Genomic DNA, 18127 nt, shown 5'->3' with positions numbered 1-18127 from the left:
TGTCCTACAACTGAGTCCATCCCCTGCCCCTTTCTTCATTCTGTGGCAGGGTCTCGCTAAGCTGCCCAGGCTAACTTCACACTTGTGACCCCCTGCCTCAGCCTCCAAGTAGCTGGGATTCGAGGTGTGTACCACCCAACTCAGTTTTTGTTTTTGTTTTTTTGGCAGAACCGGGGATTGAACTCAGGCCCTTGTGCTTGGCAGTGAAGTGCTTATTCCACTGAGCCATCTCCCCAGCCCCACTCAGTTTGTTTTTACATTTAATTTGGTTCTCTCTACAGCCTTTCATTATTAAACAGATTGCAGAAATTATGAAAAATGCTTTTATTTTAAATCAAAGTACCAAGCAGATATTTGCAAAACAACATACAAAGTGGAACTCAAACACTGCCCTTCCCAAGGGTGCCACCAGGCAGGCACTGAGAGAAGATCTTTTTTTTTGGGGGGGGGGCGGACTGGGGGTTGAACTCAGGCCCTACTGAGCTATCTCCCCAGCCCTGAGAGAGAAGATCTTTCCCTTCTGCAAAACCGAATCAGTCTTATCTCCTCAAAAAACCAAACTGAAGGCAGCATGAACACTGGTGTTTGCACGTGGCTGAGAGGCCCCAAAGGTAGGCCTAGGGCACAGAAACCCAGCAACCCTGGGGCGCCAGCGGGACCTGTGCAAGGCGGGGGACAGCCAGCTGGGCGCTGGCCCACTCTCACCTCTGGAACAATTCTGCCCTCCTTACCCCCAGCCCCTTCCCCAACTGTCTGAGCAGTCTTGGAGGATGGACTGGCAGCAGATGTCTGCAGGCAGCCTTGCGGGCAGTGGGAAGGGGGATGGAAATTAATTTTGAAGCTAGTTTGGGGCTTATTTTTATATGGCTCTACAATTAACTTTATATTCCAGTGCCAAGCCTTCGACTAAGGGGGAGGTACTGAGAAGGTTCCAACCCAGCCCTCACAGAGAACAGAAACTGACCCACAAGCCAAAGGGTGCTTCCTGGAAGGTCTCTGGCTCCCAGGGCAACAGGTGTTTCATTAGTGACACTGTCTCTGAAGGGGTCTGGGCAGTTGCCCACACCTGCTGGCCCCTCCTGATGCCCCTAGGGTCACACTGCTACATGGAACAAAAGACAACTTGAATAAAAATAAGCTTAGAAAAGGAAAGGGTACACAAACAGGGAAACACTGTGCTAAAACCCGATGAGTCATCACAACAGCAAACAATGATGCAACAGAAGGGAAACAGAAACAGAACTCAGTAGCTTGATGTGGGGTGGGAAGGCAGACAAACCTGGTCACAGCAGGTGTGGAGGTGTGGTCTGGACACGCAAGAGGGATGGACTGATGGACAAAGAGACAGCTAGTTCCCTTTACTACGGTGAAGGGAGACAGCAACCCACCTCGTGCTGTGAGGCTCTCTGAGAAAGGCCTCTGGCTGACACAAAACCAACAGAAGGGTGCAGCAGCCTGGGCTTCCTGCTCCCTAAAATGTCTGGCCCTAGGAGCTGTGGCCTAGAAGATATCCCCTGCCTTTATTCCTTAAGGGCCCGAACCGAGATCTGTACACTACCCAGAGAGCTTCACCAAGCGTCCCAGTCATACCTGTCCCAACTGGCCCCACCCTGCCCTGCACAGCCTCCTCCAATGCCCTGGGACTCTCCCGATGGCCAGCAGGCTCAACTCCACCTCTGGGGAGGTGGTGGGGTGCGGGGGATGAGCCTTAGGGGGCTGAGTACTTGGGGGTCCCGACAGCAGGCTGAACACAGGAGCCATCTGAGCCACCAAGTCTGAAGGAACACTGACAAACAGGTCCTCCAGAGCTTCACTGTGGGCAGCGAAGCCTTCCACCTCCAGCTATGTGCATGCACAGTGCCCAGGCCCACCTCATCTTCCCCTTGGGAATCCTAGGCACAAAGCATTGTTTTGGTTGAAAATGCTATAAATCTGACTCTTTCTAGAAGCATACTAAGCAATTCCCTTAAAAACACCTGCAGCACTGTGTAATGGTGCCCAGACCTCACCTGGTCTGTGGGGCCCCTTGGCCACCTGAGCACCTGCTGGGTCTGCACCCCAGCCCCGGGATCATGTTTCCACAGGCAGAAGAGCAGGGTGCTGACCACACTAAACCTACAAAAAACTGTGGGAAGAAACCAAATCCATAGGATCCATGGGTTTCCACACTTGGGTACATTTCCCAAGACATGTGTTAGTTATGTCCCCCCAGCAGGCTCAGACCCCATGACGAGCCTAATGGGAGCACAGGCACCAGGGCCTCTGAGACTTGGGTGGACTCTGAGCCACCAGCACCTGTGGGTGTTGGGTGCCTGCCACCCCTGCTTCTGCTGCCTGCACTGAGCTACACCCAGGCCTCTGGTCACTACCCCCTGGCTCTTGCTCAAGGCCAATGTGTAAACAGTATTAATAAGCAACAGATGGAAAAGTGTATTTCCCAAGAAAAAGAGTGGGGAGTTTAGAAGGTAAAGACCAATTTTTCAGGTTGCTGGCATCTTTCTGTCCCTCTTCTTCTTGATTCTTCTGGCAAGTGCTCTCTTTGGTTCAGCCCATGAGACCTGCCTGTACCAAGCTGGCTCTGGCCTCTGCCTGCAGCGGCCTGAGGAGAGGCAGCCAGCCCTGTCCACCCTGAGGGCCCTTTCCCGCCCCACTAGCTACTTCTGCTCGTGGTCCTCTGCCATGGCAGCCACCTCAATGGTGGCCGTGTGCTCATCAGACCCAGGGGCAGCCACTGTAGGCACTGTCACAATTGTGCTGCCTGCTGGTGATGCCTGGGCCACGTTCTGCAGGGCGGAGCCCAGGCTGGGGAGGGTGAGCAGCTGTAGCGGGCTGACCACCTTCAGCACGGTGCTGCCGTCCTGCATGGCTGCCGTGCTCAGGACCGTGAGGCTGGATGCGTCCGGGTGGATCTCCACTGTGCTAGGGAAAGTGGAGCCCGAGGAGGCCAGCACTGTGTAGCCCCCGAGCAGTGGGGAGGCTGGAGAGCTGGCAGGAGGAGCCTGAGGGGAGCTCTTGCCCAGGACGGCTGAGGGCAGTGCAGATACCACTTTGCCAAGCGGTACGCTGGCCAGCTGGGACACCGGCACAGCTGGGCTGAGGGCGATCTGTGCAGACTGGGCGAGCACCTGCGAGGCCACAGAGGCCGGTCCAGACGTGGCCCGTGCCAGCCGGGGCCGCTTCATGGGAGGCGGCAGCGAGACGGGGGTCAGCGTCATAAGCACGTTGCTGAGGTGCTGGGACTTGTGTTTCAGTTCCTTGGCGCGGCGGCGGTGCTCATCACACTGCTGCTCCAGGGCTGTAGGGGACACACACGGTGTCACCGTGGGGAATCAGGGCAGGCAGCATCCCCACAGGGGTGGGGAGGGGGCAGACATGCACCTTCCCTGGGCAGCGAAACAACGAAGTAACCAGACACCTGCGAAGGGTGAGGTCAGTGGCAGGCGCTCTCGCGTGGCCCTCGGATGAGCCGGGGCTGCCACGCCACAGATGGACAAGCATATGCTAGACCTTCCCCACCTACTCTACCATCTTCCAGTCCCAACCTCTGTATAGACGGCTGCTGTGGCACCAAGCAGCTGGGTAACGAGCCGTTCACCTGGACACACGGTGCACAAGCAGTGTACACAGCAAGCACATGCAGGAACCAACATCCCAGACAGCCAGAACAAACAACGCTACAGGAGCAAGCCTAGCTCCCGGTGGGTCAAGGGCGGCCCTTTTCATTTGTCTGTCATTTCTCCTACTGACTTCTTGCCACCAAAGAAAGGCTGGTAAACATAACAACTTGTACATTCTGCCCTGGCGAAATCCAGCCACAGGTGTTCGAGCTTTACTGAGTTTTCAGCATGTGGTGCCTGGTTCCTCTCACTCCCCACCTCAGTGGAGATGGCCAGAAAGATGAGCGCACAGATGCCATGAGCCCAGCGTACCTGCCAGGTCCCGGGCGTACTGCTCCCGTGAGCGGTCCATCTGGCACTTGTGGCTGGCCAGCACCTTCTTCACCAGATCCAGCATGCCGAAATTCTGTACAATGTTGTTGAGGAGGACAGCATCTTAAAGGAGCAATGTGAACACTGGATGAGAACCCAGGCTCCCTCCCTGAGGGCCCAGGCCCCAGGGCTAGGCATGGCCTGGGGGTTCCGGCCAGCAGGATGAGCCCCGCTCCACCAGCCCAGGGTGTGTACCAAGTCACCCTCCCAGTACCAGCACAGCCAGGTCCCACATCTAGTTGGGCCTCTACCCCAGGTACACAGCAAGGCCTGGCAGAGGCTGGTGTAAGGGAAATGCAGGGTCCCTCACCTCGGAGCTGCAGGGGCGGATCCTGCACTCGCTGCTGTAGACCTTTCATGGTCTCCTCCAGTTCCTGCTGGAATTCCTGTATGACCTCATCCAGCAGGCCAGCATCTTTCAGTCCCCGCCAGAAAGCAAACGTGTCATCTGTGAGGGAAGGAGAGGGCTGGGTGGGCAGGAAGAGTATTGCTGCTGGAGTTCCCTCAGTGAGAAAGAGCACAGGACAGCAAGGACGTTGCCCAGGGAGGTCAGGATACTGGGCTCGCATTGCTTAGCCTGTAAGTCTAACGGGTCCATGACTGAGATCCACATCAGAGTCCCCAGGACCACAGCAGCTGAGCCCAACCCAGGCCATGGCCACCTGCACTCAGGAGAAATCCAAAAGGCTGTACCTCCAATAGCTGTTGTCCAGTCACTGGGATCCTCACAGGTCTCTATGGTAATGGTGGCAGGCGAACCATTCACTACAAGCAAAACAGAGCGGAAGTGTCATCCTGCACAGCAGCCCCCTTACCCTCACAGCCCTGCCCGTCTGCCTAAGGCCACATCTGAATCTTCCTTGCCATCTGCTTGCACAGGATTAAACACACTCCTAAATGTAACCAGGAACTCTCTGCTCTGCTGCTTAGGGTGGAGGAGTATCATCTCATTGGCTCTGAGATATGCCTAGGGGTAGGTAGGGACACTTCTGGGTGTAATGGTGGGCTCCTGGAGCTGTGGCCGTGGCTCAACATCTGGTCCCTCACCTTTCCACTCTGGCATTACCTCCCAGCCACCAGGAACGAGGCATTTCTGCTTTGGTGCCATGAAGTTTCCGACTTGGAGCAAGCCAACAACAGACTGAATCCCCACACAATGCGAGCTACATTAAACCTTTCCTCCTTTAAAATGTGGCTATTGGGCAGTGTCCAGCAACAGGAAAATGAGTGAATATACCTGCCTCATAGACAGTTTATTTTTAATCACAGACATCTTCAAACATATACAAAAGGGAGGAAAAAAAAAAAAAGGAGAAAAAACAGCTATTGCCTACTGTCAACAATTCCCAGCATTTTGCTCCTCTGGTCCTACTTACAGTTTTACCCAAAAGCTCCTGCAACTCAACCACCAGGGACCTGGCTGACTTGTTTTGCCACCAATAATACTGGCAACTTTTTTTTTTTTTTTTTTTGGCAGTACTGGGGATTGAACTCAGGACCCTGCACTTGCCAGACAGGTGCTTATTCTACTGAGCTATCTCCTTGGCCCTTTGCCACCAATAAGCATGACGCAGGTCACCCTGGATTCTACTGTTACCTCTCATCTACTTTTCAATGATGCTAATTGTAAACTTAACATCTATCATGTTCCCAAATTTCTAAATCAGAACAGCAACAGACCACCTATTCTGATTCATCCCTGAATATTTGCATTAGGCTTCCAACTTTATGCTGCCTTTTCTACCCAACAAAGATGAGCAGAAAAGTATACTGGCTTTGAGATATGCTTAGGGGTAGGAGGGATGTACAGCACCCTATATACTGAAAGTTACTTTGGTGAGTATAATATTCACCAGCACAACAAAGATGTGGTGCTGGTAAACATTATACATACCTGGAATCAGTGGGGACATGAACAAATGATGCTCCCAGTTTGGACTGACATACACATTTTTCTAATTACACATTAGCTCAGCCACATGTTCTTAAAGATTCCAACTGCAAGAAGAAACAAACCAGGAAGAGCTGAATCCTAATCCAGACTGCTTTCCCAGGTGGAGCAACCTTGCTTAGAAGACTCAGAAGCCCGGTCCTTCCTTAGGAAAAAGCACTAGTGGTGCCCATTTGTCCTGGCAGGTCATCTACGGGTGACTTCAGTAAGGCAGAGCAGAAGGTCCTGGCCACAAGGACCCTGAATGCCCCCTCTATACTGCCTCATGCTCCAAGGCATCTCAGGAGGATCTCTGCCCTGACTCCCCCGGCATCCAACCTGGGAAGAAGGAAGCTAGGCAACTGACATGTTCAGATTGCTATAAACCATACCCACCAACCAACAAAACTCAACAATGGTCAGATATTCAGACTGCAGCAACCTGAGTGTCCCTGGGCCTCTCAGGAATCAGCATTATGACCTGCTATCTGTTGGGCAGGACATAGGAAGGACATGGGCTGAATGACAAGGTCTCAAGCCACCATAGTCTCTTCTCTCAGGGACAGGTTAAGGCCTGTAAACTGGCCCATGTTTGGGTGAACAACAAGGATGTCCTTGCTCACATGCTAGCATACTCCATCCCCACACTACAGAGAGATAGCTTAGGGACAGCAAGTGACATCACTGGAAAGACAGTACTGCCAGGCTTCATCAGATGACACAACTTGGAGCTCAGGACCCAACTTGACTCCAGCCTCAGGAAAGAAAGAAAGAAAAAAAAGACAAGAAAAGAAAATTTTCATTCAGAAAGCTGGGTAGAATTCCAGGGAACTGTTAATCCTCCTTAAGTCTGAGCTGTGGATATCCACGTGAAAGAATGTCCTAAACCATTACCCAAAGTCCAAGGAGCAGGAAGGACTTGCACCTGGACACCAGCAAGCAGACTGAGAGTTGACACATAGCTCTACAAGCCACCAAACACCAAGGGAGCGCAGTCATACCAAATGGCAGGCCTTGAATGCAAGAGGGTCTGAAAGGGGCACAGGGAAGTCCCTTTAGCACTCTTTATACCCTTCTCTACATGTGCAATATTTTATAGTGAAAATTACTTTAAACAAGATACTTTAGTCTTTCTTATCAATGAACCCAGCAATTCACCAGATTTCTTTGTAAGGAAGGAAGAAGCCAACCTGACCTGGTAGGATATCACATAAAAGGTAGGGTACTCAAGAGGAAATGATGGGACACAGAGGAGGGTTACTGGTAAGGCCAGGGGCACTGTTTCCTTTTCTAAAATTTTTGAGACAGGTTTTGGGGCCACACGGTACTGACTGATAATAAACTTGTGGATAGTGGCACACAGGCTGTGAAGGACAACAGCATGTGGCCACCTGCTCTTACCACTCCTGTCTGTGCCACACACAGTGCCTGGTTCTGGCATGGCCTGGCTCAGGGTGCTGCACTTGTCCTTTGACTCTGTGATGCTGCTGCAGGCAGACAAGGTGCACAGCTCCGTGCTCAACTCCCGCAGCACCTGAGTCGTGGGGTTCCCCGGCCCCTGGTGCGGCCACATCAGTTTCCTCAAGACATGGAAGGCACTGGCCAACAATGTCAAGGGTGAGAAGCCAGGGCTGTCTCTCACCCATCCCTCTGCCTGCCTGAGGATGATCCTCCCTCTGGGCATGTCCCACCTTCCATCCTTTTCACCCACTCACTGTACATCCACCTTCACATTCTTCAAGTCTATTTTTACTTTCTTCTTGGCTCACCTCTCTGTACCCATGGCCTGTGCCCCCAGACTTCTGCTCACCCCATTCCTCTCGTGTCACATTGCTGGCCAAACCTCTGTGAGGGGAGTGCCTTTTTGACCTGCAGCCTCCTCTGAAACACCTTATGGCATTCTCCAGTCTGGCCTATAGCAGCGCCTTCCACCCAGGGTCCTTGGTCATCTTCTGGCCAAATATCCCCAATGCTGTGGACCAGTCCTGGGGTTCAAAGGGAACTGATGCTCACTCTGCCACCCCACCACCTCCCTCCATGCCTCATAGGTCCTCTTCCTCCTCATCTCTGTAGTGGCTGCCTTCTTCAGCAGTTTTCCTGTCTCCTTTCTAGGCCTCTCCAGACCTGAAGCCCCCAGCTCCTTAGTCTGGGCCACATTCTTCTCTCTCTTTCTCTTGGCCATGGGCCCTTTCAGACCTTTATGTTAGGGGTCAAAGACCTGACCTAAGGCAGCTTTATAGTTTTCCTGTCTCTTTTTTCATCACTAGCCTAAGGCCACCAATTCCTTGACTCTAGCACACCATAAATAGTGAAACTCACCATTTACTTAATTATAGCCAGTGGGATAGTGGGCTAATCTCTACTGAATGTAGAGATTTTTAAGGTGTGCTGTAGTACAGAACGCTGAAATGTCTATAGGCTGAAGATGCAGAACTGAGGAAACATGGAAACAGCAGCAATCAATGTTTACTGCCCTCCGTGTGTCAAGCCCAGACAGGCTCACAGCTTCATTGCTATAGTTTAAAGGTCCCTGTGGGTGGTGTCATCTATTTACCTTTTCCAGGGCATGGGTTTTAGGGGGAAGTGATGGTGATTTGTTTCTGATTGGCTGTACCAGAATAGAGCCACTTCCTAATATGGTGCTAAGGCACTAGCAAGGATGCAACCTGACCTGAAATGGTCATTGAATGGGAACTACATGCATCTTAGTGAAGAGACCCTTCTAGAGAAAGAAGTAAAGCTACCATTGCTTATCTGTGCTGTTGGTGCTTCTCGACCAATTATAGCTGAATAAATGCATGTATAGATGTCAACCTCCCTTTCACCCTAAGAAGCTTGCTAATTGATTACTGAAGTGGCTAGATTAAATGATACATATGTCTTTAGAACATACACACATAATTACAGACATAAATTTTTTGAGGCACAGCCAGATACACTGGCACACACCTGTAATCCCAGCACTTGGCAGGCTGAGGCAGGAGGATTACATTGAGTTCAAAGCCAGCGTAGGTTAGCTGCATAGTAAGTTCAAGGCCAGCCCGAACTACAGAGTGAGACCTGATCTCAAAAAATGCAAAGCAAAAATTAAATTTTTAGGGCAGGGTTTCACTAAAGTTATCCTAGCTGCCTTTGTTTTTTTTGTGGAACCGGGGATTGAACTCAGATCCTTGAGTTTGCCAGTCAAGCACTTATCCTACTGAGCCATCTCCCCGGCCACCCTAGCTGCCTTTGAACTTCATATTTTCCTTCTTTGGCCTCCCAAGTAGCTAGGATTTATAGGCAGGTGCTGCTGTGCCTGGCTAGACACATACACAGACTGCAAGACCAGAAGCTCCTCATACCCACCATCAGCTGCAGCAGGTGTGAGTGGGATGTACTCTGCAGATGTGGGGCTGCTCAGGGACACTCGGGCCCCTGACAGGTCGATCTTGGTGCTGCGGCAGGTATTGGAGCAGACCTTGTCGTGCTGGTAGAAATCCAGCTCCCCAGAGTCCATGATCTTCCTGCAGAAAGGACAGAGCAGCCTAAGTGAGACCCAAGACACCAGGCTCACTCCCGACTTTGGTCATCTGCCTGCAGGAGTAGGTCTCAGCAGAGATGCTGAACAGGGTGGAGTCCCACAAGGCAGGACGTGGGCTGCACACTCCCCTAGGCATAAAGTTCCACCAGGAACACACTGCAACTGGTAGAGCTGACACAGGCTACCCATGCAGTACTTTGTGCGGTTTAGGAAGACAAGGACACTGGCCAATGTGTATCTTGGAGGCACCTGCTCCATTCTGTGACTGTCAAGGGAAGTAGCATACCCATCTGGATTAAGTGTCCAGTTCTGAAGCAAAGATGCAAGAATCGCTTCCACAAAGTCTTGCTCTCTGGCCAGGCCAGGAAAGAAGATCCACACAACTGAGACATCTGAAGCTCTGGTAATTTCTCATTCTTATGAGAAATGAATTCTTCTTCAGGCAACTCTATATACTGACCAGCTAGGATCTGTCTGTCCAGACTCTTTCTCCTGCCTGTATCTAGGTTCACAGGTCTCAACCAGCCAACCTGCTGTGTCCCATGAATGAGGCCTGAAGTTCTGGCATAGCTTTGGCTTTAGGTTGTTCAGGCCTCAGGCACATATATAACTCTCCGCACACCACCCTAGCCCTATCTCTCTATAGCTTTGTGGTCAGCCGTTCTAGAAAACCAGGGGCTGACTCAGTGGGGTCGGACTGAGGGCTGTGGGAAAGGACCAGGCCAGTCACTTTAAAGGCCAAACTGACTCAACACAAAGCAGTGCACCAGCTAGGGAAGTGAGGAAGTGGATACTAGCCACTGGCACCTTCCCTGTGGTACCAGCATCTTCTGGGCATATGGACACAGTGTGCCTAATGGTTCACAAAACACAAGCCAAGCATGGTGCACCAACCATCTGTGCACTCCACATGAGACTTTAGTAAAAAGCACTCAAGAAGACAAAAATAAAATATGACATGAAAGGCTCTGCTCAGATTAAATCTGGATCCCCACCTGGTGTGCAACACCAGCTTACACCTAGCCCTGAGTATCTGAGAATTTGTGGAAATTAAAATGAAATTTCACACACACACACACACACACACACACACACTTTATGTCTGACAGTGGCCAGGCTAGAGCAGGGAGACTTTACTCCCTATAGGATGTGAACATGTGCACCCATGTAAGAGCGGGGTGTTAGCACCTACTGCACTGGACATGAACCTTGTCTTTAAACACCCAAATGAACAAGTAAGGCCACAGCCCCTCCCACCATGAGCACGCTCGTGCAGGGCCCACCTGAGCATGATGCCATTCATTCGGATGGCTCTCTTCCAGTCCTTCAGGGTGGACTTCCCCGCCAGGTGGACAAACTCCTTCGGGCTGATCACATGCTCATCATACTGCAGAGAAGCACAGCAGTGCAGGGTTGGCTTGGCCCCAGACAGAGGGTGCTCTTCTCTCCTCTCCTGCCTGACCCTGCACCAGGAGTTCATGGTAGGGAAAAGAGCCCCAGAAGGGCTACTACAGCCACAGGCTCACTACAGAACACTGGGTAAGACTCCGATACGGCCCAGTCGGCAGTGGTGGGGTGGGGACCAGGTCTCCACCTGACACTTGGCACACTGCTGCCCCACAAAAGTACACGATATGCCTGGAACTGGGAAGGGAGGGATAACCCACCACAGAAGTCCTGTGGTACTATTTCTCCAGACTGGACACAGCAAACCTTCTTACATGCAATTTATTCCATCAGTAATATATACATTCATTACATCACAACATATAATATTAACCAGAGACACAAGCATAAAGACAGGCTGGGAGCAATGCTTCTCCAGACCAGACCCACTGCTGGGCCACAGACAGCACAAGAAGCATAGCAGCCTGCCTTGAGTAATGCTTGCCCACATCCATTTCAAAGTAAGGGAAACTGATGCCCGGACTCAAGGGGTTCTGGGGCTTGAGACTTATACCATGCTAGAGCTCAGAAAGCCTGAGAAGATTAAATATCCCATTTAATCTTGCTAAGTAAGTAATGTTTAAAACCAAAGTGTGAGGGCTTGCGTCTAGATGTCCACCTAAAGCCTCATGTGGTCATAGGTGGGGCTCTTTATTTATTATTTATTTTTAATTATTTTTTCTCCTTTGGGCAGAACCAGGGATTGAATTCATCTCCCTGGTCCCAAGTGGGACTCTTTAGAGGTAGCTGGATCTAGAGTGTGTGACACTAGGATTAAGGGTACTAAATTAGTCCACTGATTGGTTTGCCATAGTTCTGAGTGTGGATAAAGTGAAGGCCCACCCTGAGTGTGAGTGCTAACCGCCCTAAGGGATATAGCATGGATTAGAATATAAGGGGCAGAAAGAGGGCTGTTTTGTAGTTTGTTGCCTTCTGTCTACTATAAATTGTTTCTCCTAAGCCGTGCCACCCTGCTTTGAAGTTAGTCAACTACAGACTGAAACCTCTATAAACTACAAGGCAAAAATAAACCTTTGCTCCTTTAACTTTGGGTATCAGGTATTTTGTCTCAGTAGTAAGAAAAAGTAACTAAGACAAAAAGAATGAAAATAAAACTGCATTTCTTGGGTTGGTTGTGTAGCTCAGAGGTGGAGAGCTCACCTGGCAAGTAAAAGGTACCTGGGTTCCATCTCCAGCACCACAAAAACAAAACACTTCCTTAAAAAACAAGCAGGCTGGGTGGAAGCCTGAGGGCGCTGGAGGAAGGAGCTGGACCCCGGGCTGCGGAGGAATGGCGGATGGTTCTGCAGAGTGAAGACTTAAATCTGAGATCATGGCAAAACATCTGAAGTTCATTGCCAGGACTGTGATGGTACAAGATGGGAACGTGGAAGGTGCATACAGGACACTAAACAGAATTCTCACGATGGATGGGCTCATTGAGGACATTAAGCGGGAAAGCTATGAAACCTGCCGGCGGATCTACAACATGGAAATGGCTCGAAAGATCAACTTCTTGATGAGAAAAAATTCGTCCAGATCCATGGCAGGGCTGCTGAAGCCTGTGGTTAGGACGTTCACATCCAGTTTGTGTCTCCATGTCTTCCTTGAAACTCATTTTGTTACCTTTCTCTATAATAAACTGTCACATTTATGCAAAAAAAAAAAAACCCAAAAAACAAGCAGGCTGGGTAGGATGAGTCCCTGTGTCCTAGGAATACTTTCTCCCAAGCAAGCTGTCACTCAAGCAGAATGCTTCAGTAGGCCGACATTATAATGGCTGGCTCCTAATCTTGAGTCTCAGTACACTCTCACACCATACACCAAGAAAATGCACCCACTAAAGCAGCCACCCCTCTGGCCACAGTATGCTGCCTCTGCTGAGATGCACACATCAGGGCCTGCCTGGCTTGTGCTTGTCTGGCCAGTCTCTGCCTGAGTCTAGTGCTTTGGCTCTGGCGGCCTCACCTGTCCCACAGACTGTCCCTCTGACAGAACCTGGGGGTTCCAGGCTCTTTTCTGCTCTGCTCTCTCTGGTAGCCTGGGTCCAGAGCACATTAAGCCTTGGCTGTCAGAACCCATAGACCTCCTTGGTACCACTGTGTGGCTGGTGTTTTATCTTCAGGTTCTTCTCAGGACATCGCCATCAATACTGCCAGTTCATTGTGTAGAATTTGCCCTCATGTCCCTCATACCCTTCATGCTTTCCTGTACTCCATGTATTTACTGGGATCTCTTTCCCTCTGCCTGAAACACATTAAGAATATCCTTTATTGATGATTTGCAAATGGCAACTCAGATTTATCTGAAAATGTCTACTTCACCCTAATTTTAAGAGTGAATTTTAGACTGGGCGTGGTGGTGCACCTGTAATCCCAGCACTTGGGAGGCTAAAAACGGGAGGATCACTACGAGTCTGATCTGTGTAGTTAAACCCTGTAGACCCTGTACTAAAATACATTTTTTAAAAAAGAGTGAATTTTATTGTGCTCAAAGTCCTACCACCCCTGGCATCCACTGCGCTGCTATGGGATTCTGCTCCTGAGCCACCTTCATTTGTGCTCTGGCCACTTACAACATCTTCATCTCTGTTCCGGTGTTTCGCTATGGTGTCATCTGCAGCACACTTCTTTCTTGTTTCTAACTCTTTATTCTGATGTAACTGCAAGGATAGTCCAAGATCCCCACTATGCCTTCTCTCTTGGCCTGTGTATTTACCCTTTGTTTGGGTGTGTGAATATGTGCCACACTCTTCTGGATTGTGAGATTCCTACCCCCAGAGCATTTGAATGTATTGAATCAGAACAAGGTGTTCTGACACAAATACAGAACACTTCTCAAAATCAAGGGGCTGAGAAAATAGCTCAGTGGCACAGCACCTGCCTTGCAAGCACAAGGTCCTGAGTCCGACTGCCAGTACCAAAAAAACAAGACACACACACACACACACACACACACACACACCCAAAACTTCACCAGCACATTATCATCTAATCTGTAGGCCACATTCAGTTTTAAACTGTCCTAATGAATAGCATTTATCACAATTTTTCCTGATGCAGGTCTCAGCCCAAGACATGTGTGCGGCTGTCGTATCTCAAGCAGGCTGCTTTGCCATGTACCAGCTTCTCAGCTTGACTTGGTCTTTCTTACCCGTGGCAGTTTTGAAGCACAGACCTCAGGTATTTGTTTTTTTTTTTTTTTTTTTTAAATGATACATTACTTTTTTATTTTTTTTAATTATTTATTTATTTATTTATTTATTTATTTATTTTGTGTGTATGTAGTCAGCTCAGCCCACCAGGGGGCAGGGCTGGCTGACATGTGGTGCTGGGGATCGAACCGCGGTCCCTGTGCTTTGCTTAGCTTGTTCCAAGTAGGTGCTTTAGACCACTGAGCCATCTCACCAGCCCCAGACCTCAGGTATTTGTGGAATACTTTTTTCTCTCTTTTTTTAAAATGTGTGTATTTGGTACAGGGTCTCACTACACAGCTTGGACTCATAGTGATCCTCCTGTTTTCAGCCTTTCCAGAACTGGGGTTATAGGCATGCACCCCCACACCTGAACTCCACTGTGGGCTCAGTGTGCCCACAGTCCCTTGTGGGACTGGGGATCCAACCCTGGTCCCTGTGCTTGCCAAAGCAGGCACTTTGTCTACTGATCTATGTCGCCGGCCCTCCCATACAATATTTTTCAATTTTTGTCTGTTTTCTCAGACGTAGTCGGCTGTGAATATTTGGCAGAAGTATCACAGAATTCCTGCAGGAGGCATGTATGGTGGTCTGATACCGGTGACACAGACATTCATCTCTTCGTTTTGGTAGCACCTGGCAGGATCCCCACTACAGTTGTTTGCATCTGTGTTAACAAGTGATCTGAGGGATAATTTCAGATTGAGCTCACCTCACTTTGTGACTAGCTTGAGTACTCCCTGAGGACTCATGGCCCACCTCTGCTTCTCATTTGTAAGCTGACATTCTCACACGAGCAGGTCACTCTGTCCAATGCACACACTTAACAGTAAACAATATGAAATAAACTATAATAAACATAGGCTCAGCTATTTATCCTACTTGAGTTATAATCCATAACTGCTATTATTTTATTCATTGTGTGTATGCATACATGTGGTGCTAGGGTGACACAGGGCCTGGCACATGCTAGGTAAGTGCTCTACCACTGAGCTACACCCCCATTATTTTATTTATTGATATCAGATCATCCCAGAAAGAAGATGTGGAAGTTTTTTTATCCAGCTTGGACGCTGTCAGATCTCCAAACTGTGGACTGCTCTTCTCCCTTATCGTGAAACCTCCACCTCCCTCTACATGTCAGACTTCTTCCTGCTTCTACCGCCTACTTTCTTGTTCTCTGGACTCTATTCCAGATGGTTTCTTTAGTTTTATCTGCCAGTTCACTAACTGTCTCTTCTACTATGTCTAATCTGCTCTGAAACCTAACTACCAAGTGTTTAATTCTAATTCTATTCTTCATTTTTCTTTCTTTTTTTGTCAAATCCACTTTTTTCTTTACATAGTCAGGTTCTCTTTGATTTCTTGATATAAATTAAACATATAATTATTTTGTAACCTAGGTCTTAAGAATTCTAATGCCTGGGGCTGTGTAGAAGCTCAGTGCCAAAGGGCATGCCCTAGGTTCAACCCCTAGCACTGGAAAAAAATCCAGTGTGTGTACTGCAAATGAGTTTGGCCCTGCTGCCATTGCCTCCATACGCACAGTCACCCAGGTTACTTTGTTTCCTTGGCGGGTGGGGTGGAGGTGATGGCAGCACCCTTGCTCTGGGCTCGGCCAGCTTGGACGGTTGTCATCCATGGTCTCCTCTGGCAGTATAGAGCCTGCGTGTGGAGCAGGCTAGAGTGCAGCTGTGTGCACAATGAGGAAGAGCCTGCTGCAGAAGTGGTTCCTGCTAGCAGAGTAAAGCTGTAGGAGGCAGGTGGTAAGGCAGGTGGTAAGGTGGTGCTGCCTGTGCTGGAGGCCACAGCCTCTAAATTCGGAGTGTACCTAAGTCTCCTCTGAGGACCTGTAATACACACACTCAGAGAAGCCTTGGCTTAGTCTTCTCATGCCCCAGCTATAAAGGTGAGTTAAGTCATGTCAGCAAGGCTCTCAAGCAAAGGTGGACTCAAGAGTTTTATCTGCCTCTATCACTCTGCCCTTACTCAGGCCCTAAGTAACAACTCTGCCTTAGAGAGGTACCTGGAAGGTACTTTATGAAAATACCTTAAAAAGCCAGGTGTGGAGCCAGGGAGATGGCTCAGTAGAATAAGTGCTTCCCTGGCAAGTGCAAGGGCCTGACTTCAATCCCGGGTTCCGCCAAAAAAAAAAAAGCCAGGTGTGATAGCACATGCCTGTAATCCTAGCACTTGGAAAGCTGAGGCAGGAAGATTGTTATGAGTTCAAGACCAGCCTGAGCTAAAAAATGAGCTCAAGGACAGTCTGAATTGTATAGTGAGACCCTGTCTCAAAAAGACCAAAAAATGAAAAGAAAGAGAGCGACAACACCTTAAAAGGCATTTATAGCTGTTTTTCAAAACAAGGTGAATCTGGGTATCTAATCTACCATGTTGCCAAGAAAGAAGGCATCATTCCCATTCATTCTGAACTTAGAAGCTGTGGCCTCCACCACACAGGCAGCACCACCTTACCACCTGCCTCCTACAGCTTTACTCTGGTAGCAGGAACTGCTTCTGCTGCAGGCTCTTCCTCACACAGCTGTACTCTAGCCTGTCCCACATGCAGGCTACTACACTTCCTCTGTCCTCCCAGGCATACAGAACTTCTGTCTCCCTAGTGCCCCCAGCCCAAGCCACATGCCCTTGGAGCAGGAGACGGTGCACCTTGTGAGCCTCACCTGAACACATTTCACATTGATTCCAGGGCACACAAACTTCCTCCAAATCAAGTTGGCTCTGCTGTCTCCACAGGTGATAGGGTACACAATTTCAGCCTCCAAGTTCTCCCCCTCTTCAGCCATCTTCACTTCTCACAAGCACATTGACAAGAAAGAAAGAAAAAAAAAAAAAGAAATCAGTTATAACCTCTCCAAACCACTTCCTCCAAATGCCTCCTAGCAGGTGCCAACCTGGAGACCAAAACTGAAAGATGGAAAGGCCCAAAGTAGAGCCATGAATGGCAGGGGATTCAGTCTGGTCAGTTTCAGATGGATCCACAAAATAGACTTAGCTGCAGTATTCTGTTAATGTATTCCCATTAACTATGGTCCAACTGAAGAGCCACAACAGTACTGACACCAAGCTGTATTTGAAACTGCATGGGTCTTAAGAGATTTCAGGCCCTTTAATGTGGGCAACACAAAGTCCCACAGATGTCAAAATAACACTGAGAGTCACAACAGATAGGTAAGAGGCAGCAGCAAGACCACAAAACCCTGAAGAAGCTACATTTAGATGGTCCTTTGCTTTTCCCCCAGCCACAGGCAGAGGTGTGCTGTCATGACAGACATGATGCGCTCCTTGGGAGAACCCTGCAGCGCCACCCGGACAAGAGCCTTCTTATCCTTAGTGGTTAACCCTCTCAATCACAGAACCACGGGGCCCCTGACAATGCGTGGGCAAAAGACAGGCTTCCCAACTAATGTATTTCTCCACTGAACACGATACCATCTATGTGGCTTCCTACCTAACACTGCTTCCTTGAGCTGTGAGGAGGCTGTGAAGGCTGCAGCAGCTGCAGCTGCTGCATTTTCTGTCTCCATGTTATCTTCTGTCAGGTCACCCCTATAAAAGATGAAAGAAAAAGAGAACATCAGAATCCCTGATTGCAAAATCTTCAGCCCAGAGCATACATCAAACAAGTTTTATGCTGATACATCTCATTGCTGATATACTCAGCACACTTTTCTAACCCTTTTGAGAAACAGCAGAGGCTGCATAGTCAGGGATGGTGCAGATGGAGACCACATACTACCCTCATGAGAACATGAGCCTCGAATTTTTTGTTCTGTTCATGACTGTCTCTAGTACCCAGAATGGCACCAAAGAGCAGAGCCAGTATGATGGATTTGTAGAAGTAACTAATGTTTACGTAGGAATTCTAAACCTCCACTTCTTTCTTTAATGTTTAACTTCTATTACAATGACTTTATACAATTATACAAATTAACAAAAATACATATACTTTTTTGGGCTGGTGAGATGGCTCAGTGGTCTAAAGCACCTACTTGGAACAAGCTTGGCAAAGCACAGGGACCGCGGTT

The 18127-nt window shown here is 49.2% G+C and overlaps 1 protein-coding gene and 1 pseudogene across 3 annotated transcripts in view; one reads left to right on the top strand and one right to left on the bottom strand.

The window, feature by feature from the left end:
• Positions 1 to 449: 449 nt before the first annotated feature.
• Gmeb2 (glucocorticoid modulatory element binding protein 2) overlaps positions 450 to 18127 on the bottom strand; it is a 51572-nt gene continuing 33894 nt past the window's right edge. For 2 of the 3 annotated variants that reach the window (XM_023704305.1, XM_023704306.1), the window contains exons 3-10: positions 17551 to 17648; positions 16763 to 16890; positions 10726 to 10829; positions 9268 to 9425; positions 4683 to 4754; positions 4300 to 4437; positions 3930 to 4052; positions 450 to 3295 (exon numbers count right to left, since the gene is read on the bottom strand). In XM_023704305.1, the coding sequence (XP_023560073.1) occupies positions 2655 to 3295; positions 3930 to 4052; positions 4300 to 4437; positions 4683 to 4754; positions 9268 to 9425; positions 10726 to 10829; positions 16763 to 16890; positions 17551 to 17648 (1462 nt within the window). In that variant the 3' untranslated portion in view covers positions 450 to 2654. Of the gene's footprint in view, positions 3296 to 3929; positions 4053 to 4299; positions 4438 to 4682; positions 4755 to 9267; positions 9426 to 10725; positions 10830 to 16762; positions 16891 to 17550; positions 17649 to 18127 lie in introns of those variants that run through there. The other variant, XM_023704307.1, reaches the window with a different exon arrangement.
• Positions 12346 to 18127, top strand: part of LOC101581109 — a 7641-nt pseudogene continuing 1859 nt past the window's right edge.

Source organism: Octodon degus, unplaced genomic scaffold (assembly GCF_000260255.1).
Source record: "Octodon degus isolate 3935 unplaced genomic scaffold, OctDeg1.0 scaffold00194, whole genome shotgun sequence".
NCBI lineage: Eukaryota > Metazoa > Chordata > Mammalia > Rodentia > Octodontidae > Octodon > Octodon degus.
This window is presented reverse-complemented; position numbering and strand designations above follow the sequence as displayed.